Genomic DNA, 26,762 nt, shown 5'->3' on the forward strand with positions numbered 1-26,762 from the left:
GCTCAGTGAATCTGTGCCTATACCTTCAATAGTTGCACGTGTGCTGCAGTGCGTCCTTTCACCACAGTGTGTCAGTGTTGCGCTGTGTCACAGTGCCTGTCTGCGTCGAAGGGTGTTTGTTGTTGAGGCGAGTATCTTACGGCGCTGTGACCTTTCAATCATTGTTCTCTGAGCACCAAACTACACCTTACTGTAATATACACTGTGTATGGTTGATGTGAAACAGCAAATATATATATATATATATATATATATATATATATATATATATATATATATATATATATATATATATATATATATATATATATATATATATATATATATATATATATATATATATATATATATATATATGCCCCAATGGAATGCCTGAGATATTTATAATTTTTTCTCTCTCCCTAACCCCTGGTCATTTACATTCCTCTGTCGCTCCCATTTAAAAATCAGATATTTCCATTCTCTCAATCTCCCAGAGTAAAAATTAATAATCTCCCTTCCTCCATCCCAAATCTCCCTTTTCCTGTCTCAAACTCAGCTCTCTCTGAGTGGAGATTTCCATCCTCTCCTCCTCGGACACAGAGATGTGTTCCCCCTCCACTGAGAGTGAGAGGACAGGTCCTTAGGATCCTTCTGTGTCAGTCCCACAGCTCCTCTGAGTCATTGCCCTTGTAACACACTACAGACTGGAGACTGTGACCAGGGGTTCTGAGATGCACTGAATAGAGGGCAGGGAGAGGTGTGAGTGTGCGAGGGAGTGTGTGCGCCTGTCTTTGTGTGTGTGTGTGTGTGTGTGCTGACAAGCAGAGAGGTGGGGGTTCATCACTGAAGCAGTGGAGGGAAGGCACACACAAGGCAGCAACGTGTGTTTGTTATTTTCTCTCGTTCCCAGTCAGACAGGGAGAGGAGAGGTAGTACGCTTCCAGGTCTTTTTTCTCAGCCTGTTTCACCCTCTCTGAGCTGCAGCATGGTTCCTTACTGCTCAGATGTGAACAGATAACCGTGGAGCCTTCCGTCTGCCTGCCTGCCTGTTTGTCTATTCGCCTGCTCTTCCTTGGAAACGATGGGCTCCTGCATCTCTAAAGGTAAGTCCTGCCTGTTGCTCTGGTACCCGCTGGAATTGCTTTTCACTCCCAATGTAGCAAAGCGCTTGGATCTCTCTGACTCCAAGTAAACAACTTTAAGACTGGTATCCAGCTCTTTAGATCTGTTCTCAGAAGTGGTGCAGCTGTTGCTGAACTGGAATTGGGGCACAGTTTGCTGCTTAATTGGTCCTGTCATTATATTTGCTAATGCAAAACCAGCCTGTTACACCCAGTTTGGCTAGCCCTGTCAGGGCTAGCCAAACTGTTTACAATTGCTCTTTCATACTGTACATTAAAGAATATATTAAATATAGGGCTCTAATTTAAATCTTTGTCATTTCTTGAATAAGTAGGCAATGCATATGAAAATGCTGTCCAATAAGTACAATCAATGATGACCTATTAAATATTAACAATATTCTCAATTCCTCAATTCTCAATAAATTCCAAAATTGCATTGCAACAATTGTTATGTACTGCTGCTTGTAAATGTGGCAAGAGATCCTGATTCACACACAATAACATCTGTCATTCTGGGATGTTCTCTACAATAATGTTTGCAGTTTGTATGGTACACATGTTTAAATTCCAGATCAGCTTCTGACTTCTGTGTGACCTTGAAGTCCTTTAATCCTCCAGACGTGTAAAACAGGAGCTGGATTTTGAGTATTCCTTTTCTGGAAGAAAAACTAAATGAACACAAGCATGCATTAAGGAGCCATAGTAGCCTGGCGCTTGAGTTTGCATATATTTAGTTAAGATTCCGAACAGTGCTAAATAGAGTCACTGTGAAGCTAGCGGCTCAATGAAGCTCAAAGGTTATAAGTACTAGCTGAGTGAAACCCAATGCATCAATTCATGACTCACAAGGCATAGCACACTGTAAAGAATATGTAGATTTAACCTGGTAAACTTGTATAACTGCTGCATAAGAGCTGGACTTTAGCAGACCTGCAACAGGTTTGCCTTCAGGCTGATAAATTGACCCCCTGTGACTCAAATTCCACTGGAGAATAATGAGTCAAGAGAATTCAATACTGGTGACATTTAAGGGGGCCTGCTGATATTCCTGATGGCTCTGATGTCACAGTGAAATTGTTCGATATTTTCGACCCCCTCCACAAGCGGCAATTCTTGAAAGATTTGCCTCTTATTTACCTAATTATTTCTTTCTTTAAGTTATTTATGAAGGATTAATCCACTGGGTTACAAGCACCTCGCACACAGGGATATACTGACCACAGCAGCAGCATAGCATGCAAAAGCGTATGCAATGAACCAACAGGTATACAAAGAAAACTGTGATGCTGTGTAAGCAAATGAACAGAGAGTTAGGGAACAACAGCCTGACATTCTCAAGACCATCAGCAGGCACCAGGAGATCGGTCAAGTCAAGGTAGTGGTTTTTATGTTTTTGAACACAGTTTTTAGCAGAAAACAGGCTATAACGGAAGAATCCTAATAGTATTAAAAACCTTATCACTGTGCTTTATTTAGGGTTATAAAGACATGTCAAGTGCACTATAGATGTGGAAAGTTTAAATATCTGCTTCCTTGAAACGAATCATTTCTTGTGCTGAAGGTCACGACTGAGCTGCAGTCCAGGAAAAGATAAGGTACCAGGGAAGCAGCATTTTAAACTTAATTTATTTTGTATTTATCTTGTTAAATAAACACATACATACATATATACATACATACATACATATCATAAACACATTTAACATGCAGCAAAACTACATTACATATTTTCAAAATATTTATAGTAAAATGACCAACGCATATATTACATTTACATTACATGCATTATATTGTATATACTTCACTAATATGACACATGTCAATAAATAAAACATTATAGTTTTCCACTCTGCAACAGGCAGCATTCTCTGTGTTTTCCGGTGTTTAAGTCTGAATTGATTTCCTGCTTGCTAGTATTATATTGAAATGATTCTGTCCGCAACAAAGGGCTCCTGTGTGTGTTTGTAAACATCAGAGATGGTGTTTACACAATAAATGTAAAATGCATGGTAAATATTCCTGCTTCAGTGTTGGAAACATTACATTTAATTAAATGCATTAAGCACATATTTAACTTTGACGTCTGAATTCATGTATTATAAACCACCAGCTGTACTTAATCATAATGTATTATTCTATACTTGTGCACTGAATAATTGACTTTAAATTTTCAATTAAGTACATTGTGCTATATTTGAAAATCGGGCATATCCATAATTAAAGAAGCGAGCATAGTCATAAAACGATGTTGCTTATGCAGAAGTAAGAACCTGGTTTTAAAAGCTTCGGTTATCATCACTGACATACTTCTCATTATGAGGCGCGTATCCAGCAGATATAAATCTATAACTCCAATCGTCGTGCGTCTGTGCTGTAACCAGATTAGTTTTCACTCTGCATTGATTTATACAGAATTAATAAACATTCGGCTGCATGTGCATCAGATAATGTGCCAGTAAATTGGCTTTCTATTAAGGATTTCCGCTGGGAGTTGACGGCAGAGCTTTGTGGTTGCCGTGGAAACCCAGGTAGCAACAGGATAGCAGCCGCCGGGCCCAGTCCAGGTGCATGCTGGGAGCGGAGTGTGGAGGACGGAGCTGAATGCAGAGCAGCGAGCGAGAGCTTTGATAGCCATCGCGCTGCAGCGCAGCCACAGACTGTACCAGACTGCAACAACGCTGCTATCAGACAGGCAGTCTGGCTTCTGGGCTTTAATCGCCTTCAAACACTCACTTCTCCAGCGAGGGAGTCTGACATTTCGTGCCGCTTTGTTTGCGCAGTAACCTTTCATTTTATGATTTCATTATTCCTTCAAGTAATAACAAGGCAACAGAAAGGTTGGAAAATTGAAAATACTATTATAATACCATTGCATCACCCTGAAGAAACCATAACCTTTGATTAAATGTGTATATTGATGAATAGTGATACAAGACCAAAATGCATCCCATACAATACCAATGAAAAGGCTCAAGTGACAGCCAGCCTAGTTTTATGTACAATGGTGTGTCAATGGGGGAACAAATCTAAAACAAATCTGCAGCGTGGATTACACAATATATCTCATTTAATAGAATTAGACATAGCCCTCCTTTTACATTACAAGCTAAAAAGGCAACCAAAACAGATCCTTATTAAACACAAACAACCGACATCTCCAGCAATCCTCGTTTACAGATGGACAAATAAGTCTTTATAACCCCTTTATAACTGCTGAAAAATGATAATGAAACCCTATTTCATTTCAACTCAGCTAGTTCTTTGTAGATCAACCACCACTAATGAAAGCATCAATCTACAGCCACTGGCATGCCAAGCAGTAGCAATCACAGTATGGGAAAGCAAAGTAATTATACTGGAAAACAGCAGAGTTACTAGAGGTAAACTTTTAAAAGGCTTTGTTGGGAGAGGACACGGTATGAGGAGGTGTACAGAGCTACTAGTGTAGAGTTAAGTCTTGCTTACCAGTCTCACTTACGTTTCTCCCTCATAATCACTTCCTGTATCAAATATATAAAGGTCAACCCCAATAGTCCAAATGCAATTAATTGAAACCTGTGATTTAAAGATGTAGGCACACATCACCAACATAGTGTCACTAATACACTATATTTTCTGTCTTACATAAATACTGTCGTCACTTTGGTTTCAAGGGCGTGTTTTCAGTCACCTAGGTCCCATGTTGCACGGATACATGCTCCTCATGCTCCTATAACCCTCTGGCTCTTGTTCTTCACAGATCTCCACGGCACCCCCCAACCACCACTAACCGAACTGCAGCAGCAGCAGCCCGGCTCTGAGAACCAGGCCGTTTCAAAGGTAAGCTAGAGGGAGACCTGAAGCCATGAAGGGAGGCATCTTCAATGGAAGAGCATGTATACTATTTTGTAGAACAGGACAAAATCTAGGTTCTAAGGTATGTTTTTTGTTTTGTTTTGTTTTTTTAAAAACCATATTCTGTGGTGTTTTTAGCAGGAGTGAGTGGCATGTATTTGTGCTGAAAAACAGAAATACAAATTGTAAATAGTAACCAGTGGAGGCACATACAGAGCATGCACAAGGTCAGAGTGAAATGTGTTCTGAGACTTCTGACAGCTCTCTAGTCTCTACATTATGTAAAGTGATGATGTCGTGTTTCTGGACTGCTTAGAGTAAGAATGTGAATGAGTGCATGTACAGGTTAATATTCCTATTGGATTAGAGCCCAATGCAATCCGATACGTCTATAGGAGGCTAGGAGTGTATGACAAAAGCTTGGTGAAGACTGGTGCAAAATGAATGCAGTGATCATGTTCCCCTGGTATAGTGGGACAGACGGACGGATAGACAGACAGACACGATCAGTGTATAAGGGTGCCCGTTTTTGGATGAGGACCCTAAAAACCAAGTATGGCCTCTGCTGCACATAATAACTAATATTCCAAGAACAAACAGGGAGACTTTTACACCCTGGTTTCGTGTTGCCATCGTACTTGTTGGTAGAATTTTTGAGGGAAGCTGTTCCATTTAAATCTCCTGGAACTCACGCTGTGGCAGACCTAATGCTTTGCATGCTGTGTCACTCCGCCGGTCTGATTAGTGGTGTTATCTTTTTTTGGCAGGAGCAGACAGGATTTTGCTGGGACCCCTTGAAGGTAATTGAAGTGTCTGGATTTTCAAAAGTAATGTCATCTGAGCCAATCTGACTAGAATTGAAGGTGTGTCAAGACTATTCACCGCCCATGAGATTCTGTCATTGGTGTCACTGCTCCGTCATTACTTTCTTTTACTTTATTTAGGGCAGTGCTGTATAAATGTAAGACTATCAGTATAAAAGCTGTAGGCTGGAGGCTGTGCGGTCCTGTGGATAAAGAAAAGGGCTTGTAACCAGGAGGTCCCCGGTTCAAGTCCAACCTCAGCCACTGACTCATTGTGTGACCCTGGGCAAGTCACTTAACCTCCTTGTGCTCCATCTTTCGGGTGAGACGTAATTGTAAGTGACTCTGCAGCTGATGCATAGTTCACACACCCTAGTCTCTGTAAGTCGCCTTGGATGAAGGCGTCTGCTAAATAAACAAATAATAATAAAAGCATGTCCTGACTCTCTCTCTTTCTGTATGCCTGCTGTGCGATCAATTCATTAATCAGCATGTTTTTGTATTAGAAATGCTTCAAGCCTGCCGCGAATGGGATTGTGCAGGAGATGAAGCAGACCCCAGACGGATTTGAAATCGCAGAGCTGGCGACATCATCCCTGCTAGGTAAGAGAGAAGGCGTGGTCTTGGGGTCGTGGTAAATGCTGCTAAGTTAAGATCAATAGAGACTACGGTATGCCTGTGTGCAGAGCAGGACTTAAACATCTTTATAAGGGTTGTGTCATATATATATATATATATATATATATATATATATATATATATATATTTACATACACAGTATATATGTGTGCTAGTATATGAAGATGTATACTGTTTCTTTATTCACAGTGTAAATGAGTTTCACCTCTACAGTGGCCAGTCACTCTGCAGTCTCCTGCTGTCTTCTGTAATTAAGTGTGCAATTGGCTAAATTTGTAGGAAGGCTGTTTCCATGGATACCACCGTGAGCCCTTCTCCCTGATAGCTTTAGCTGTGTCATCTACTGTTATTAACAGCGCTCTCCTCCTAGCTATATTAAACACTCAATATCCTCCCTCACCTCCCAAACCTCTCCTATGCACTCCACAGCGCACAAGCACCGTCTGTTTTTCATCCCTCCTTGAAGTTTTAGGGCTCTTCCTAAATGCATTGAACCACCAATACTAGCTGCCCTTGTGCTTTCATTGCCACTATCTGCATTGAAAAATAATCCAAAAGTTACTGCATCTTACATGAATGCATCCAACAAACATGGCACAGGGGCACGAGTCTCAATAAACAGATGGTCAGCAGGTAGGAACAGACCCACTCTCTGTAATGCTGGAGAAAAAATCTCTAAAAAGCCATTATTGCAAAAACATAAAAGTGTTTTACATTTTTACATTCAAATGTTCAGGACAAGGTACAAAGTTCAAAGTGCAAAGTGCAAAGATACACAATTTAATAGTTGAGGCAATCGATACTCGTGTAGTCCCAACTAAAGATAATTCTTGATTAGGTTCAGACAATTGAATGCACCTGAAATTGGACCAAATAATTAATACACAAACCAATATTTCAAGCATTTAAGCACTTGCTGCCCCTGAAAACAATTTGGTACTAAAGGTTTGGTTGATGCACCAGGGCCAATTTCCAACCCAAAAGGAATTTAACCTCCAGGCCAATGAGAATACTGGATTATTGATCCCAACATTGCTGAAGCTCAGAATGCACAGCAACTGGGGAAAGTGGCCATGCCAGACAAGTGGCCCTTACAATAACAAGACCCTTAACCCAGGCACGGCTGTCAACAGCTGTTGCGTTAACTACATTCATTGCATGCTTGCAGGGAAAATGCACTTCAGTGTGCAGCTGCAGACAAAATTGCCAGCATTCCTGATACAGTAGTTCAGTGTTTCAGTGCATTCCAGTGTCAAGGGTTCCTAGTGTGGCTCAATGCTGCCCCGCTGTGGACATGTGGATGCAGTACAACAAATACACATTCATACACCAATGTGGAAAATGTCAGAAAACCCCTTTGGGATTCCATTATAATACCAATTTAATCAGCCTTAAAACTATTTGCAAAACCATAGCATTAACACTTTTTAGTTATTTTGAAATCTAACCTTACAAATGGTCTTTGCCAATCAGACTAGCCACTACTGTTCCTGCAGCTAGTTATCTAGCCTGCTGTGTTGGATATGAACGCCTGAATAATTCATGTATTTATGTACATCCATGTGGAGGCAACTCTCAGAAACACAGTACATCTGATTTATTAGCACCAGAAGTTGCTGCCAAAATGTGATTAACTAGGTGAAAACCTGGTGTCAAGCGCCCTGTCTGCTGGAGTTAGCGCAACAATGTATTTTTGTGTCTTTTGTTTGAAAAAAACTCTTGCATTGGTACTTTGGGAATAAGAGGCTAAGATTGTTCAGTCACCATTGGATCAGCATAAATCCACACAACAAGACAGAGGCTACAAGTCACCCTCAGAGACGTTGCAGGAGTGAAGTATGAGCCGGCCTGGAGGGATACTGGGTGACCTGAAGCCAGTGCTTTGTGTTCCTGGGCAGGTCTGGTGGCGACTATCAAAGAGCGCATCACCAAGCCGACGGCAATGGCGCAGGGCCGCGTGGCCCACCTGATTGAGTGGAAGGGCTGGAACAGCAAGCAGCAGGACTGGGGGGGGGCGCCCTTACAGGACGAGGAGCAGTACAGCGACCTGACCGACGAGATCAAAGAGGCGCGCTTCGCTGCAGGTCAGAGGCGGGGGCAGGGGGGTGGGGGGGGGTTCGGGACAGTTTAAACAGAACGTGTCAATGACAATTCTCATTATTTTAAGAAACAAGCCATATCTAATGTGAGTGTCTGTCTGCAGGGGTTGCCGAGCAGTTTGCCATCGCCGAAGCGACCATGAGTGCCTGGTCATCGATGGACGCTGGAGTCGAGCATGATGGGAAGCTCTCCCAGGATTCTGCTTTCTTTCCAGGTAGACGGGCAATACCGTATCTAATTGGTTTATTTCCACCGATGTCACGCCAGCACTTATCTGTGTACAGTACACTATAGCTAAGGTGCCACTGAGGGTGATGCAGGCATTATTGAATTGAGAGAATGTTTTTTTCAGCTGAATAGGGTCCAGTGTTTAAAGTTATAGATGTCGTATCCTGAAACATTATTAATAAATACTGTGTGTTGTGGTTGTGGTTGTTGATTAGGTCTTGATGCGGAGGAGGTGTATCTCCAGCAGCTGAGGATGAATGGTACCCAGAGGCTCTATAGTATCAATCTGGACGGGGGTGATGAGACAGACCTGCACACCCAAGAGCCATCCCCGTCTGTCCCCTGCCTGCAGACCCAATCAATCAGGGACACGCTCGCAGCCAACCCGGAGAGACCGGGCCCCCTGCTGGTGGGGAGGAGCTGTGGCACAGGACAGCGCCCCCGGAGGAGCGGCTCCATTCGACACGCTGACAGCAGCTCCATCTCCGAAGATGAAGTATTTTACAACTAGAGGCTGTGTCAATCCCAGCTGGAACAGCCACAGCTGTCTGTGAACTGGGCTCGAACTAAACTAACAGCGTGGTCAGCAAGTCACATTAGAAACACTTCCTGTTAACCAGCCAATACGTATCACTGATAATAATGTCAAAAAGATATTAGAAACAGAAATATATGAAAAATCTTCTCAACCGTTTACATGAAGACAAAAATATTCTACTTTTTTATATTCCCTAACCCTAGCCTTAACCTAACCTTAAGAAATCATTATTTAACACTTATTTATGGGAAGATGAAAAAACTGCAGATAATTATCTGATCAATTATGTCATCGTGTTTAGCACGCAAACCAAATCCGAAATAAATGGAAAACTGATGCTGTTATTTAAAATCAAGAAATATCTACAACCATGGCAGAATATCGGATAATATTGTTTGTTGCTCAGAGCTGCATCCGCCTTGACAGCAGGTCAGGTCCAGCAAATTAACCCTTTAAGCATTCTTGTCCATTCTTCACTGATTTTAAAATCTTTTCTAATGACAGCAATTATGTAGCAAAATATCCTTTAAAACTGTGCTTGCAGATCAAATGGTGTATTAGTTTAATCTGGGAGGTGGTGTATGCAACTGAAGGGGCAGAAACAAGTTCTGTTCACTCGGGGTGTTGGTAACTGGTTCCCAGACTTACCACATTACTGCTGGGGGTTGGTGAACTGTGGGAAGTTGATGTTGTTTCCGGCATTGCCGATATGGCTTGTAACAATCCATTCGCTGTTTATCGCCAAATAATCTGATGGTGACCAATCACAGCGTCAGTATGAAAGAGGTGTTCGGTTAACAGCCAATCAGAGGGTCCCAGGATGAAGAAGTTTTTATCATGACAGTTGACGCTTACCATTTTCAAATTGGGGAATACTGTTGCAGAGAGAGAATTACGGCTGCAGAGTGCATTCGAATAGAAACATACATTGGAATGAAATGTACAGCCTGGGAAGACCCAAACTAACCATACACACTAATTCCTTATCCACCTTGTATGACCCAGGGTCTATATAAAATATGTCTAACTGCAAACAAAAACTGGATTGGGTTTTGGGTCTATAACACATCTTTTTGGATTCAAGCTATTTGTACGTTCACAAATATTAGTGTGCCTATTTGTCTTAGAGCGTCACCAGCAGCTTCCAAAGGGGAGGAGCCTTAGAACACTGGAAACAAACTGGATTGTCAACACAATCTGATAAGGTACCGCTCAGAGATGCGGGAATAATGGAATAATGTAATAATTAGATACCAGTGATGTCTATTGAAGGGGAAAATTGAATATGATTGTGGGGTACTGATGTTTCAAATCCTAATTGTATGACTTGTAATATGTTTATGCTGGCTACCCACCTCTAATCACATTGAGCGTGGGTCCTTGTGTGTTCTTGTGTGCAAATTATGCTCTCAATACCACTCTCAGTGTGGCTAGGGGCTGGCAGTTGGCACATGTAAATGTAAAGGCTAATTCCTCTGGCCGAGTCTGATAAAAAAGTCAGCTTTTCTGTCTGTGTTTACCTTGTAAACGTTTACCGTTAAATGAAGATGTAGAACAGCCCTCCCCCAAATGTGCAGCAGTATGTCTGTGATTTGTAATGTCGTGTTATTTTTTAATATACAAATATATACATACCTCACGGTGATATTTAAATAAAGAAATACAGAAAGATTTCAAAAGAAGATTTATTATTACGTGTGTAGCATTTAAACAAAAGGAAGCCATTAGGAATGGAATATTCAGGGTATTAAAAATAGATTCTTATTAGTTCCTGCTAAGTAATTTATTAATTCCAATAAACAAAGTCTAACTAATGAATACTTCTATTCAAACTGATTTCAATACAATCTTGTATCTATAGATCTTAATACAGAGTTGGAAGCAATACTATTGGTTTAGTTTCAACTCTGCTAGTAATATACATGTGACATGCTGTCTCAACTGAACTGTATAATTGTTTTGCTGACTCCTTGGCTGAGTGATCTGTCTGTCTATCTGTCTGTCTGTCTGTCTGTCTGTTATATCTGTACAGGGGTCTTCCCCAAGGCCAGGTCTTCAATCGCCTTTCTCAGCTGCAAGAACACAAAAGAAATCGCGATTAAGACAGAGGTTCCCAATAGCCAGGGCCAATTCAACCCATTGTTTTTAATGTCAGCGAGTTATCAAGATCAAGTATGGGTTTATGAATGAAACGGGAAACAAAGTTAGGCCCGATATTGTACCTCGTTTAAAGTTGTTGCAACTTGACCCTTTTTCTAGATATCTTTATACAGCTGAACTTTTTTCCCCCAGGAACTAATATTCATTCTACCTAGGAACCAATATTGGGGAATATTTAACCCCTCATTTTTTTAACAAAGTCATCTTTCTTTGCATATCTATTCATGCATTTTCAACTAAAACCTTAATTTTAAGACCCCCTTCCCTAACCCTAAACTTATACCATCCAGTTCCCCCCGACAGGTCCAGTCTCACCTACAGTAATGCATGATAACAGCCTGCAAACACTGCTCACATTTACTAGCGTTACACATGCTTAATTTACATAGCTAGGATAAATAACAAACATGCATGTAGGGGGGAACAAATGTTCACTGGTGGGAACAAATATTCTATTACACCGAGCTGACTTTGCAAACGATAAGTTAAACACAGTAAAGACTCACGTCCGTTCGGGTGACGAACCCCACCAGCTTCCCTCCATCGGTGACAAACATCAGCTGCGCGTTCAGGAGCTCGAACAGTTCGTGTGCCTGAGGGGAGAGGGCTGGTCAGAAGGGGCTGAACTGGGGGAGCCTGATACTGGGAGGGACTCTCTGTGCCCGGGGACAAAAAACCTTCCACAGCTATACCTTTCTGCACAGAGTCGTTGTGGTTTGCAATCCGAATATCGTATCTCAGAGGGAGTCATAATGCTAGATTGTAGTTGCTTTATTAATGCTAGGGTTAGGGTTTGTTTATTTATGGGCATTATAAATTAACAATGTCAGGTACATCAGTGTGTCTAAAACACCAAGGTTATGGTACTGCATGTAAACTATACAAAGAAAATCAGTGAAAAGTATTGCAAAACAAAGCAAACAACTGACTGAGGACAGTCCAGAAAATGGCAAGACATGATGCTTATATGAATATGTAGAATCCCAGGCCACTTTATAATTTCATAGAGAGAAAACCCTAATGAAATGTATTTACAATGTCTGACAGTGATCTACAGAATCAGGATAACAGCTGCTTGCCCTGTAGTCTGTGCAGCTGAGGTGTGATCAGACAGACAGTGTACAATACCTGGTACAGGGAGGTCTGTGTTGAAAGCTGAAAAGTGATAGGCTGGATGGAACACACCTCCCCCACATTCTTCTCCAATCCCTACGGAGAAAAAGAACAACGGCGTTAAATTAAAAGATTTTCCGCAGGAGAGAGGTGGGACCAGTGATGATGCTGGTAGTGCTAATAAAGACATTGGATTTTAAAACCTTGGATAGCAGAGGTTTAGCCCACCCCCCTCCACAAAGAACTACGGAACTGCCCTACCGAGCTGGGGGTCCCCTCCACGACAGTGTCCTGCCCTGTGTAGCTGTGCAGGAAGTAGAGTAATTCAGACCGGGCTACAGAACCCAGGAGCACCATGGACCCTGGAACAGAGGGAACAAGCACTGAGGCTGGAGGGTTACCATGGTATCATTGCATGCTAATTTGACAGTTTTCCTATGCTTTTCCAATGGCCCATCCATGCATTTCTACCTGGTGGAGGAACTGCACTGAAGGCTCATATATTTCAATGAAGCTATGTCTTGGTTGGTCCCCACCACTACGATCTCAATTTAACTTGTCTAAAGCTGAGTGCAATATTAGCACAAAGTAAATAACAGCTACTCTCATGTAGTGAAACTCAAAGGGTTTACCATAATCATGGTTTGCTATGTTTTTTTACTACGCTTTACCATACCTCTCTGGGCTTTACAGTGCTTACCTATGCTTAACCATGATTTCACTATGCTTTATCCCACTTTGCTTTTTAAAGGGAGAGTTGGGGGGGGTCAAAGGCTAGGGATTAATGGGTCCCATCACTGCAGGATACTGGGGTTAAAGTAGCACTGGGAATACAAAAGCAGTTGCCGTAAACTACCGGAAGTTAACTGCCCAATGTACTATATATCACACAATCTAGGACGTTTATTTAAAAATTTTAAGTGTACAGTATTTTCTTAAAAGGCAAAATTTATATGAGATAGGGGGCGCATATATTCATACGGCCTGCAGTGTAAATGACATGTATTCATCATTCAAGATCCTGGTGCACTACAGGCAGCTGTATTATAAGAGACTACACAAGGAATTGCATTACCTTCACTCTCCACTACAGGAAACTCAGTGTCGGCGCTGGAGGTCAGTGCATTGAGGATATCCCTGAAACCCCAGCTCTTTACCACCGGGGCCAGGTTACGGTTCATATACTGATCAGTGGTCACCATGCAGGATCTGCAGCAGTATGGAAAGGAAGGAACATGTATATAATTGTACAGGAGTAAAAACTCCCTTTAACGTCAAAGGCATTCAAAAAGCTGAAAGGTTTGTCATTGAATTTCTTTTGGTATTTCTACAGGTAAGCTATAACAGAGCCCATTCATCAGACCCAGGGGCAGAGCGCTGGTGGGGGGTGATTACCCGTTATTACCCTTTTTGGGAGCCCCAGAAGCGGGGTATGTAGGGAAGCTTTTTGACTATGATGGTCCCGTCGTAGAAGGAAGGCTGATAGCGCTGTGCGATGGCGTTAGCCATCAGTACAGACAGCAGCACAGGCAGGATGTGAGAGAGTTGACCAGTCATCTCCAAAGCTAGCAGAGCCGTGGACAGAGTGTGGGTCACAGCACCAGAGAACGCAGCCGCACCTGGGACAGGGAGAGAGGGCAGGGAAAGGTGGGGTGAAGATATGGATACAGAGCTGAAGGTAAGGAAGTATTTCGCAAGACTGATGAGGAGCAATGAAATGCTACAGTGAATAAGAAAACAAAGCTCTAGCTCAGCTCACCCTGGGCTGAACACATGCCCTGCACTGTGTATGATACAGCTTATTTCTTTCAGCACATACTGTATGTTTCTGACATGATCAGCCCTTACCTGCCACAGCATATCCTCCAGGAATTATCAAGTTAAGGACGCCATCAGTCCAGATCCCATTCGGAAAAAAGTAGGCTACCACCTCCCCGAACAATCGACCAATCGCTGCTCCTGTAACAAACCCGCAACCAATCAACACGTCGATAGTATCAAGCACTCAGCAAGCACATCCATTCAGTCCTAGGCCAGGCAGAGACTGTCAGTTGTGTTGGCAAGGTATTGGAGCAACACCCCATACCTCATGGTCCTCTTCCTTCTACTGTGATCACTCACCGTAAAGAAAGACTGGCATGAAGTAGCCGGCGGGCATTGGCATTGTGGTGGCCAGAACAAGCATCCAGAACTGGGGGAAAAGGAAAACCGAATTAGTCCTAAATGAGTCCCGGATCCAGGGAAAGAGACCAGGTCAATAAAAGTATGCTGTATGGGCTATTCCTTCCATACCTTCATGACCAAGAAGAAAGCAATGGTCCCATAGACAGTGAACGTGGGGTCCCACCACTCTAGCCACAGGTTTTCAGGGTCCACGACATGGGGCCGTGAGAGTGAGGCATTCTGGGTTAGGACGATCCAGGTGTTATTGTTAAATAAGGAGTAGAGGAGTTCTTTCATGGTGAGCTGAGAGAGAGAATGGTGAAGGAAATGGGGGGAGAAGAAGAAACAGAAGGAGAGAGAGGTGCAGATGGGGAGGGAATATAAAGTTTTCTTCAATTAATATCTTCTTCTGACATACAGTTTTCCCCCAAAACAAGCCTTATTATTACAATTATTTTCTATAACAGTTCTAGTGATTCCCTATGTGGTTGACGTTAAGATTATGACAAATACACAGGGAACTTACAGGGAACGGTTTACAAAAGCTGTTTGGAAGAGACTGTAAATTATAGAAGGAAAAGACAGCCCAGAGCAGCCTGGAGGTGTAGCAGCAACTTACCCTGGACGCCATAAACTGTCCCAGACCATAAGGGAAGGTGATGGAGGAGAGCAACAGGGCCACCAGCCCAGAGTACACAGCCTTCCTGCAGGTTCAAACAACACAGTTAGGCAAACACACTCCCACACTGAGCGACCGCAACTCTCCTCTACTCCGCAGGACAATGGTACCCTCCCCATAGCGGAAGAGGTTCAAGATATCATTAAAAAAAAGTCTGTACATAAGCAGGTTTCAAGGAAAAGCACTCACTCCATAGCCATCAGCTTGACAATGATTGAATTGCGTCGGATGTACCCGAGCAGCCAGCGCTGGCAGAAGAGGTAGGCACAGCTCATCACTCCACAGACCGCCCTGGAGGGAAACAGCATGCAGAGTTAACAGGGCTACTGATTCTTTCAATCCCCTTTCTCATCCCATTGGAATAACATTATAATACCAGTGTATTACCCTGAAGAATACCCTGGCTAGCAAATCATTAGACCAAAGCATTACCACCAATGGTTACACAGTGTATATGTCCTGCACATATAGGGTGAGTCTATATATCTAGAGAAATGTGATTCCATTGGTTCCCTCTGTGGTTTTCACATGATCCTACCACCCACACACATAGATCATTTCTTCTTTATAGTACAAGCTATCTATCTATCTTTGTGCAGGGAGGTTTGAAAAATCCTTACCCAAGAATTAGGAAAAAGATCATCTCGGGGAGATCGAAGGGGAAGTCAATATCAAAGCTGGTCTTAAAGGGAGCGAGGATAGTCTCTATGTGGAAACACAGGTTACGATCAGTTTCGACAATTCAATTCCCATTTTGCATGCATACACACACACACTAAAGAAGGCACTAGCTGAAACATCTGTCTACCTGGAGAGAATTCTGAGTGAGTTTTAAAGTTATGGATGACGCACACACATGTAACCACACACACGCACATGCACACGCAGGCAGGCAGGCAGGCACACACACACAAGCGCAAAGTTATGGATGACGCACACACATGCAACCACACACACGCACATGCACACGCAGGCAGGCAGGCAGGCACACACACACGAGCGCATACAACCACACACTCGCACACGCACTCACAGACACACACACACGCTCTTGGTACCTTGCTCGCTGTTAAAGACTGCAAGGAGTCGGAACATGCAGGCCCCACAGGTAGCCGCAAAGAATCCCCTCCAGTAATGCCTGACAGCAAAGTGGGATGACACCACCTCCACACTGAACAAAACCCCTGGAACAGAGGCGAGGAGTTAACATTTATTTCTCCCCAATTTAGAATGTCCAATTATTTTTCCCTCAATGCAGCAATTCCCCCAGAGCTCAGGGGAACCAAAGGTTCAGTGGGCGTCCTCCGATCCCACGACCGAGCCAGCTTCCTCTTTTACACCCAGGAACTTGAGAGCAGATGTCAGTGAGCTACCAGCCTCTGGAAGACAAAGGCCAGCCCTGCAGGTGTCCAACGGAGCTCACTAGGCACCTGGCCAGTAGGGTCTGCTGTAGCGTGATGAGGTTCTTTTGCCTCCCTAAGGACAGCCCTAAGGACAGGGCTCCCTCCAGAATCCCCAGCGAAGACTGACGACTTTGCACAGCCAGGATACAAACCTGCGCGCCCCTGGCTTTATGAGTCACCCTGCACACCACGCAAGGTGAGACTTCACCCAGACGGTGTTTTAAAATCACATCCCAATACATCTGTGACAAAATTAGAAGACAACCAAGGAGTGTAGCATAGAACCACTACTCCATTACTTACCGCTTATTGGAGCTCCAAAACAGCTAGACACCGCGACAGCTGCACCTGCTACCAGCATCTCATACTGCTTATTTTTATTCTGGGGAAAAAAGTAACATTGCAAGGGAGTCAGACCTTTTGGACAGGGAGTGAATCTACATGCGGTGCCAGGTTACGTTGTCTTTTGACTGAACAGAATTTGCTTTGACGACCACAACCGAAGCACAGAGAATTGGATATTTAGCACAGTTTGAGATAAAGAGAGTAAATGAGTGATCAAAGTTTGAGTAAAGGAAGGTTCACTGTAGTAATGCACTGTTTTTCAATACGTTTTCCCTTGTTACTCAAACTACATTGGTTTGCCCAGCTTCCTACCTCATACTCGTTGGTCGCAGATGCACGCATTCTACCCAGGTAGGCAGCGATCATGCAGGACAGATGGACGAACGGACCCTGAGAAGAAAGAGGCGGGGGAGGTGAAAAACAGAACAGAGAATATTCAAATCTTAATGAATCTTAAAAGGAAAGCTAACCGGTGATTTCAAATCAAATCTCGTACCTCACATTGGTTTTATAAATATAATTACTAATCCCCTTTTTATTAATTTTTGTTAGGGTAATTCATGATATAAAAATATTTTAAATACAGCACTATAGATAAACGGCTGCATTCTGGTATCTTGGCAACAGGTTTTGATTGCAGCTGGACCATTGGAGCAAGTTTGAACTACATCGCCAAACTTGTCTTTGAAATATCTTCAAATGGAGGTATAAAACACAGGCAGTGACGATGTTGATCAATCAAGAGGTAGGAAAATGGATTTCAAAGCATTGGTTAGCACCCCTAATAAAGGCATAGTGGTTGTATAGCGATGGCTCACCACTTTGCCCAGGAAGATGGGACTCCCTGCAGCCAGGGTGCAGGTCATCCCCACCACCTTGACCCCAAAATTCTTAATGGTCAAATACTCCTCCAGCACCACCCCTGTCAGGATGGTCTTCACCTCTGGGACTCCTGAGCCTGGTACAAAATACACAGAGATTGGCCTGAATCCATTCAGTTTAATGGTGTTGCTGCATATACTGGCAATGGTGGTCATAGATCTGATTTAATTGAGGCCACTTTTGCTTGGTGTACTAACCATCCAGTTGCCAGGGTTAGGGTATCGCTCCCCTCCCTCCCTCTGGTACCCACCTGCAGACTCTGGGCACACACTCTGTGCAAAGCCGGTGGAGAAGGCAGTCAGGGCAATAGGATAGACCGTCCAGGACAGGAATTTGAGCAGCATGTTGTCTCCGAGCTCCTGGAAGAGCCACCAGTGGGCTGAGGAAAGAAGTCTGTTAGCTGGGCCATAATTAAGCAAAGCGATGGTTCTGGCAGGGAAATAGCTTTAACCAAATCATGTAGACATCAAGCATATTTTAGGTGCTTCCAATACCAGATCAAATCATCAATAGATCTATTGCTTGAGTTTCCTGCCTGAACCTATAAGCTGCAAAGAGGCATGGTTCCCACTGGATTGTTTGTAAGGTTGTCTTTAAGCAGCTCTGAAGGCACTAGCTAAAACATTTCACTTACTCTCTTTTAGTTTTATCTTAGAATTGTGATTGAGTGTTTTAAGGTTATAGATGACACTGGTATTCTGTCATGCATCTGGCACAAAAATCATCTGTCAGGTGTCCATTCGAAAGCGTATTCCCTGGGACCCGGACTCACCGATGAGCATCTTGTTGACCGTGAAGTCGATTGTGAAGCTGATGAGTGCCATGATCACCCCTAAAGCGAAGAGGAAGATCCAGTCGTCCCCGACTACAAACAGGACCCGCTTCACATAGCCCAGGCAGCCTGCAGAGCAACCAGGGACAGTGTCACGCTCTCTTAATAAAACATCCAGAAAGGGACCTATGCAACTGCAATCATAGCATTCTAATCACACACACTCCAGGGTCAACCGTCCCACCTCTATCGCTCATCCATTGAATCCGACATCACATTAATTAATGAAGGCAGTTTAAAATAAGATAGCAGCTATAAACTGTCTCACAATCAAGAAATCACAAACAACTCGGAATTGCAGAGAGGTTAGAGAATCAGAACTGTGAGTTGCTGACCTTTGACCTTGGTGCGAGTGCGCGGCCAGGGCTTCCAGAGGTTCTTCTCCAGCAGGAGAACCTCTTCTGTTTCGGGATCGTTCTCACCCCCCTCCCGGGGCATGATCGCAACCTTAGTCTTCGCGAGCACAGCCAGGAACACTGGGAGCTGCAGTGGATCCTGCACTCTACAGGAATTGAGAGACGCATCAAGAAGGAGAGGGAGAGGGATAGCCACAAGAGAAAATAATGTCCTGAAGGTTATTGCGTTTTAAACCTACCTGAAAAGCTGCAGAGATTAAAGATGACGTATCTACAAAAAGGGTTTGTAAGATCAGCCCATATAAAGTTGTATAAATAAAAAAATTGTTAAACAAGACACAATCTGTGCTAACTAGGCCACTTTGAATCACACCCCTTTATAAACATTTAGCACTGCATTTCTGCATTGTATTTTTGCAGTTTTACCATGTTTTTATACTGTGCATTTACCACAGTTTACCCTGTTTTAATATGCTTTACCATGCCTTACTATTCGTTATAATGCTTATCTATGCTTTACCATGCTTTCACTATGCTTTGCTATGCTTTTACTATGGTAAATCTTTATAAGGGAAACAAGAAAATATAAAAAAAGCAATTAAAAAGATCATTTGAAATGATCCCCTAGCCCTTTATCCCCTTCCCAATCATTGTTAATTCCATAGCAGATAGCTTAATATAAGGTTGTATTTTTTGTAAAATGTATACAGGTCTATTATATAGAGCTATAATCTGTGGTACTGACAAAACTATATCTCAAATCAAGGTCAGAAGAATGAAAACTACCTTTCACCTGATCGTGTCCCGACTGATGTTCCTCAGTCCACCTTCTCTAAGCGTCTTCTCAAAGTTGCCTGTTCTTTAAAGCTGGCCACCAGATCCAATCTGCCCTTGTGAAGTTGGTCAGGACCTTCTTCGTACTCACCCTTACTGCTTCACCTCCAAAGCCTACTGCCCAATCCAGTCCCCCTGGGCTGTCCTTGAAAAGCTGGCTTGAACTGCCTTCTTACCTTTCGATTGTGTTTGGAGGAAAGCAGCGAGAAGTTTATAGTCAATTAAAGAACTCCCTGCTGTTCTTTCAATGTATTTGTGTATGTGCACACTACCTCAGCAGTAAAAGGTAAAGTCGATTTTGCACAAGAAAAACAAACTAATATCTCAACAGAAATAAAAGTTAGGAGTAAATGCCTTAACTAATTATAAGAACAACAACATCTTTTTTTTTGAGATTGTCATTATGGTCACACCCTCCGAGTTTTTCCATAAACACAAAATCATCTACACACAACACTGACGGCCATGTTTGCGTTATTTATAACCCATTTTTATTCATAACCCTGAAGAAATAAAAATATCTTCTTGAATCCTCAAACACAATCCCAGCTTCCTTTACTCAGAGTTTGTAAGATATGGATCATTAAATACAGTCTACCACTGTTTTGTTTTCTAGCTGCTGTACATGGGAATGGAAATAGTACTCAGATAAGTCCAAACATTTAGTTACCGGTAGTTTTTTTTTGGTGTTGGGTGAGCAGTGTTTTAAATTATTTTTTAGGATGGCTCTGTACCAAAACAAGCCTGCTTCTCACTTTGTGTAAATCATTAGCCATGTTTGCCTCCTGCTACACCACCACTTCCTAATGAATTCACAGATTTTGAAGGAAAGTCCTGAGTAGGCCCACTTGTTCCTATGGCAACCCAGTGCTCTGCAGGGGGAGGAAGAGAAACTGTTTAGAGTACACACAGCAAGGTGACCTGTCACACGTTTGACTACTGTGGTTTTCACACGTTTGTGCTGTTGTTTCTCACTCAGATTTATTTTATTTACCAAGTTTGCTCAGAGCACTCAGGAACAAATCTGCAGTAAAATACAATGTACAGTATTATATGTCAACTCCCTTTTATAGAGATTTTTCCTTGAGTTTATCCCTTCGCCCATAGCAATTGAAACTATCTATATTAAACTCTATCTGCTTTGTATCTACTACTTGAAGCACTACCACAATGTCACCTATTGATTGAAATTTACAGCGACTGCTTAATTCTGATCAAGTATTTTAAGGCACCTTTGTTTCTGCCTTTGTATTGGATACAGTGCTTTTACAATGAGAAATACTGTATGCTTATGGCGGGCTAGGTAGGTGAATTTTACAGAAGTAAAAAGGTACTTTTTCTTTCTTCTTCCATATCATACAAGCAAATTACTTGATGATGGATGTCCTACTTAGAAACATAGCAAGCAATCCAAAATGTATTTTGCTAAGCGATTGCTTCTTGCATTTCAATTGACTCTATTAAAAACAGAAGATGTCATCTTCACAGCTGTGTGTGCAATCCTCACACCGATGGTGCTGGTTGTAGTCACACTGTGAGCCTGATTGCAAGACGCTTTTAGAACAGGACTCAGCTGCAGAGGATAAAAAACACTAATTATTCCAAGTGCAGCCAGGCAGAATTGCTCCTTCAGTGTGGTACAATCGAATAGATCAGTCAGGTTGAAACGATAATGGAATAGCAATAAACGTTGCTTTACATTTGCATCATTTATCGCATGAATTGTTATCGCCCTATTTTTCACACAAATAATTGAATTGAAATAAATTGGGCTAAGCTATTGCCTTAATATATAAATTGTTGAAAGATTGCCAGCCTTTGCCTTCAATTACAGTGCCACCTAGTGGGACAAAGTCATATAGCACTCAACAAAATATATACCTGCTGTTCCTTCATTTAGAATAATCTTATGTTAACTTAAAAAAAGGAAGCCATTATTAGATTATTTTAACTTGGGTGTCAATCATAAGGTTTTTATAGTAAGTTTTCTAGAATATGGATTAATTACCTGAGCCACACTTTATCTTAATAGGACATTTCTGGTTTATTAACTATAAATACTCAGCTAAAGATGTAAACACATGCAGATTATTTTTGTTATGGTTAGTTAATAACTATACAACTGTTTAAAACTATTAAAAAGCACTGTCGTTATTTAAAAAATACATTTAATCAAATTAGAATTGATTTGATGTACCTTCCATTGTGAAAACAAAAAAAAAAAGTTTTGAGTTTCCAATCAGTAGACCAGTAAAGAAGAGTGTAATTTCATACAGCAATAGGAATCCTCTGTCAGGCATCACATCATAACGCTACTGTTAATTAGAGTCTGTGTGTGACACTGAGGCAAACTATTGCACTCCTCGACCAAGAAAAAAAACAACCTCACAGCAGTGGACAACAGTATCTCTACCAAACTGATCCCCACAGAGTACAGTGACTTAAACTACACCTGCAGCATGAAAGCAGTATGTAAACTCAATCCCATCTCGTTCCAGTTTCAAACTGGGGCTCCTGCAGCCAGTTCCATCTGCCAGCCAATCAGCAACCGGATACAAAACTCAAAGTTCACCTGTAAACCTGATACCCCGCATCTTCATTTCCTATACCTGCTTCAATTTAACAACCAAATACAGATCAAAACCTAAGCAAGGTTTTCAGGAGACCCCTCAATTGTTATTTATAAATTAATTCTCCAACCCCTATATGTTCCTGACAGTGTAATATATTCACAGCCTGCATGTAAAACCCACATCTTGTGGCCTTCACATTTAGGGTTACCATGTGACTCAATGTCCACCAGGTCAGTTTTGGGACAGCTCAGTCTTTTCAACTCACACCCCAATGCATTCTGGTAAGTGTAGTTCTGCTGTGAAAGGTACCTGAGGCAGCTAACGTGTACCAGAATGCACTGGGGTGTGAGTTGAAAAGCCTGAACTGTACTTGTCCCAGTGAACATGGAGTCATGTGGTAACTCTATTCGCATTGGCTGCTCAGTTGATAACTTACACCATTGGCGTGCTGGTGAGAGTGAGTTCTGCCAGCTCGCAATCCTGACTAAGGTTGAAAGAGCCCCAGTTGAACTGGATTTGATCTGGACTGGAACCAGTCTGACCTCAGTACCAGTTACAGATGGAAACACAGCTTATAAGGCACAGGCTTACTGGGACAGGTTTTTTTTATTAATTACATCACAATCCACTCTGGTACTTGCAGTCTCTAAAGGGGGGTCAGTGAGTGGGAACGAGTACGAGGGACAGTGAGAGACGCTGAGTGACTCAGGGAGTGCAGTTTCAAACACGAATTCCAAACGTCCTTCAGCTGGACTGGATCTGACAAGGTCTTAAATCTCTGCTGAAATGAAGAATCGACACTGAATCACGAGGGCAAGGAATAGACTGTACCAGCACCAGGGCTGCCCCATGTTAGGAACGAAGACCGGACTCCCAGACTGAGCAGGAGTGATGTCACTGCCTCATCACAGTCACACTTTATTCTTATTATTACTCCACTGCTGGGAGTTTGATTCTAGAATCTTGGGTCATGATTTATTTTAAGTTTTGCTGACAGAGTATTAACATGTTAAGTAATCTTGTGAGTAAGCTGTCCAAATGGTAGACCATAGAACAGCATTCTACTCAGAGGATAAACTCCAAGTACAATCTTTTAAAAAAAGTTTTTGGTTTAAAAAACAGTTGATCTCATCAAATACTTGTAATTCTGGTTTGCTACATACTGTATTCACTGTATTTTATATACAGTGCAGTTCGCAGTTTATAAAGGAGGTCTGATGTTATACAGCATGATCTCACAGTAAAACAAACGCAACCCTGTTCCAAAGATCAACTTCTTGTACATTATTCTTCATAACGATGTACAAAAAATGTTACTATGCATATTAACTAACCATGAACCCTTATGTGTGCAAACTAACCGCATTTGTCAGCATGCAAGTAAGCCAGTCCTTAACAGATAACAAAACAAAGAGTGGCGATGATTCTTTGGTTATGCACATCCCTATTTGCTATTTAAGGATTTAAGGATCTTTAAAACCAGAGAAAGAATTGGCAGTCCCATGTGGATCTGAATTCACATTCCAGTCTAAGTGGAGTGCAGGTCTCGTGTGGAATTAACCTACAGCAAGGGTGCTGCATCAGCAAAGGTACAAATATTACAGATCGTTTCTTTACATTATAGTCACTGGTAGTCAGACAAACAGACAGACCTTCATATAAGCCACACAATATATTGTTGGTTTCCCAGTTAGTATTACCAATGTTTACCAACAGATTTCATTTAAATTTACATACACCCAAAAAGAATATTCAGTGTCATTGTGGGTCATGGTGTTTTGCATTTTATTCTGTAACATTAACATGTTTTTTCTCCTTTAAAAAACAAAAAAAAGTTCATTTAAAGATTTTGAAAATAAGTCTGCTAACACACAATACAGTGAAGTATATAAACCTGCAGTGCTATATAATGTGTCAGAGACTTCCATCTCTTTACAGCAGTTCTACATTCCTCACCCTGTGATTGAAGTCAGTTCGTACAGCAGAGAGCCAGATCATTCTGTATACAGAGAGCAGGTGATGGAATGCAGCGTCCCAGCTGAAAAGACTCAGAGCCATGCAGTGATAGCAATCCTACTCCTCTGGGCTGTGATCAGTGCCTGTCTAACATCACACTTGAAATGGAGATACAACCCATAACGACACAAGGCCATTGCCTCTTTTGATAATAAAGGTATTTGCTGAAGCTTTTTGGTCAATATTTTACAGAGAAAAAAAACAGCCCTTTTGATTCTAAATAGGCATTTCCTTCCTTTAAACTTAGCCTAAATGCAGCTCTGACCTGAACTCTAAGGGTTAGGGTTACTATTCTTTTTGGTTCCCTTGGACCCAGTGTGAACTATAACAGTACCGGTACAGTATCAGGTCCACTGTGCAGTATACCTATTGTGTTGCCTGTAATACTTTGTACTGCTAATAATATAGAATAATGCAAGTACAATACTGACTTTCATTACATAGATCCCAGAGTGCTTCACCAAAAAAAACTATTTAACCAATCAATTAAAAACAGAGTAATACACAATTTAATCAAGCAGAAATATATTTTAAAAAAAGTCAGAAAATGTGATTTTAATTATACAATTAGAAAGCCTAAGATAAAAAGCTAGTTTGTAACAATAGAACAATTTAAAAAGTCTGAAACCATTTTTTTTTTTTTTATAAAATTGGAATTAAAAAAGGACAAAAAGGAAATGCAGTTTTGATATTAAACTTGGAACACTATGATAAAAAAAACCCCAAAAAACTATTTTGTAAAAAGAAGTTTTCAGTCTTAAAAACAGTAAGATTCCCTGACAGGAGAAGGCAGAGCATTCCATAATTTAGGAGCTTTACAAGAAAATACAATTCCGCTATTACAATAGTAACCAAAATACAATGTTTTAATTTTTTCTCTAAGGGCACAGACCATTCCTGACCGCTTTCCCAGCAGACTAGACTTTATAAATAGCTCCTGGCAGCCTTAAACTGTTCTGCCTCTGAGCACAGCTGTCATTTGTACGCAGGGTGTTCTTTGTGTTGCAGCTGCTCCACAGCGGGTTTAAGAGATCCGTCTGTTGTTGGAAACAGCCATCATGTGATCTTTAAAAGTCAGTAAGCCGGAATAGTTTCCAGTGACTGTGTTCCTCAGTGCGGAGCCGGACTCGAACCCGTGTCCTGGGTGGATAGAAGCCTGTTGGATTCATACTCTGCTCAATGGAAAGTCTGCCCCATGCCTGCCCTTCCAAGCCACATTCCTGCTTCTCGGTTTGACCTTTCCCTGCCAACTGCAGCACTGGCATGAGTGGTCATATAAACCTTTTAACAGCAATTCACTCACCTTCCCAGGAATATACACAAAGGAGTTGTGGCAGTTCATTATTTCATTGTGTGTCTCTAACTTTCTGGTCATTTTTTAGCAGTTCTCGTTAATGTAACTTGCCTGTGTTTGGCAATCATATCTTATTTGACCCAAAAATATGTATCAGTCGTTGCATTCTTCCATCGGAAACCTTGTTGACAGTCCAGTCTGTTTACATTCTCCAGAGGAAGTTTTAGCTGTACGCTTCCTCACCCCTTCAAACACGCTTCAGTTCTCTATGTCCTGAAAATAAATGGTGTGTGGGGTCGCCTTCCTGTTACACACCATTAGCAGGCAACATTAGAATAACGAACAATTGCAACACAACAAAACTGGTACAGCTGATCAAAGAGTATTTGGTAAAGGCATGTCCTTCTCTATTTCATACTTGCCCTAGTGTGAAATTATAATAATAGAACAAGGGGACACTACATTGAAGATCATCCCTTTCCATTAAATCTCCACTTTGCACCTAAAGAAAAAAACATACCCATGAAACCCATGAGTCTCTGGCTCAAGGATGAAGCCTTGGTATGAGATTCCAGCCACGACCCCCGCTGACACACTCTGCCTGTAAAGGTTATATTGGTTTGAGTATGGGACGTCCTGGGACATCGTGTTCCCTGGTGTCCCTGACCCTCCTCTGTATTTATGGATGCTCTGCTCTTTGAGTGTTTCCTTGCTAGAGATCAGCGGAACTCTGCTGTCCACTCTTTGGCCTGCCGGCCCTCGGTCACAGCGTTGCAGGGAGCAGCAATCAGGGCTGGACATAACTGAGCAGGCGTAGTAGCAAAATAGATTTTGAAACCTTCAGATCTGAGATCAGTGTCTGGG

At 42.0% G+C, this 26,762-nt stretch overlaps 2 protein-coding genes across 4 annotated transcripts; one reads left to right on the forward strand and one right to left on the reverse strand.

Moving 5' to 3' along the window:
* Nucleotides 1–714: 714 nt before the first annotated feature.
* Nucleotides 715–11,129, forward strand: LOC117432101 (protein FAM131C-like). Its single transcript, XM_034053577.3, has 7 exons — nt 715–1,085; nt 4,846–4,925; nt 5,708–5,740; nt 6,250–6,346; nt 8,281–8,466; nt 8,586–8,696; nt 8,926–11,129. Exons 1-7 carry the CDS (start codon nt 1,064–1,066, stop codon nt 9,219–9,221), a joined length of 825 nt encoding a protein of 274 aa, XP_033909468.3. The 5' UTR covers nt 715–1,063; the 3' UTR covers nt 9,222–11,129.
* LOC117432100 (chloride channel protein ClC-Kb-like) lies at nt 10,916–20,379 on the reverse strand. Of its 3 annotated transcripts, XM_034053574.3 has the most exons (21): nt 19,968–20,379; nt 19,421–19,452; nt 19,161–19,327; nt 18,766–18,894; nt 18,244–18,372; nt 17,930–18,069; nt 17,424–17,501; nt 17,070–17,148; nt 16,422–16,547; nt 15,984–16,068; nt 15,553–15,654; nt 15,304–15,388; nt 14,814–14,987; nt 14,643–14,712; nt 14,370–14,480; nt 13,927–14,140; nt 13,597–13,730; nt 12,783–12,883; nt 12,537–12,617; nt 11,915–12,001; nt 10,916–11,320 (listed from the first exon to the last, which is right to left on the reverse strand). In XM_034053574.3, exons 3-21 carry the CDS (start codon nt 19,261–19,263, stop codon nt 11,267–11,269), a joined length of 2,082 nt encoding a protein of 693 aa, XP_033909465.3. In that variant the 5' UTR covers nt 19,264–19,327; nt 19,421–19,452; nt 19,968–20,379; the 3' UTR covers nt 10,916–11,266. The 3 variants fall into 3 exon arrangements, with proteins under 3 accessions (XP_033909465.3, XP_033909467.3, XP_033909464.3); XM_034053576.3 differs by lacking the exon at nt 19,421–19,452 and having other exon boundaries at nt 19,975–20,379; XM_034053573.3 differs by lacking the exon at nt 19,421–19,452.
* Nucleotides 20,380–26,762: the final 6,383 nt, after the last annotated feature.

This window comes from Acipenser ruthenus, chromosome 27 (genome assembly GCF_902713425.1).
Source record: "Acipenser ruthenus chromosome 27, fAciRut3.2 maternal haplotype, whole genome shotgun sequence".
Lineage (NCBI taxonomy): Eukaryota > Metazoa > Chordata > Actinopteri > Acipenseriformes > Acipenseridae > Acipenser > Acipenser ruthenus.

Excerpts from the sequence above, each read along its gene's own strand:
- LOC117432101 (XM_034053577.3), top strand. The coding sequence starts at position 1,064 with ATGGGCTCCTGCATCTCTAAAG. Across the intron at positions 5,741-6,249 it reads TTTGCTGGGACCCCTTGAAG|AAATGCTTCAAGCCTGCCGC; the intron begins GTAATTGAAGTG and ends TTTTTGTATTAG. Across the intron at positions 6,347-8,280 it reads GGCGACATCATCCCTGCTAG|GTCTGGTGGCGACTATCAAA; the intron begins GTAAGAGAGAAG and ends GTTCCTGGGCAG.
- LOC117432100 (XM_034053576.3), bottom strand. The coding sequence starts at position 19,263 with ATGCCCCGGGAGGGGGGTGAGAACGATCCCGAAACAGAAGAGGTTCTC. Across the intron at positions 14,713-14,813 it reads CTTTCTTCTTGGTCATGAAG|TTCTGGATGCTTGTTCTGGC; the intron begins GTATGGAAGGAA and ends CTTTTCCCCCAG. Across the intron at positions 13,731-13,926 it reads TTCTGGGGCTCCCAAAAAGG|ATCCTGCATGGTGACCACTG; the intron begins GTAATAACGGGT and ends ATACTGCTGCAG.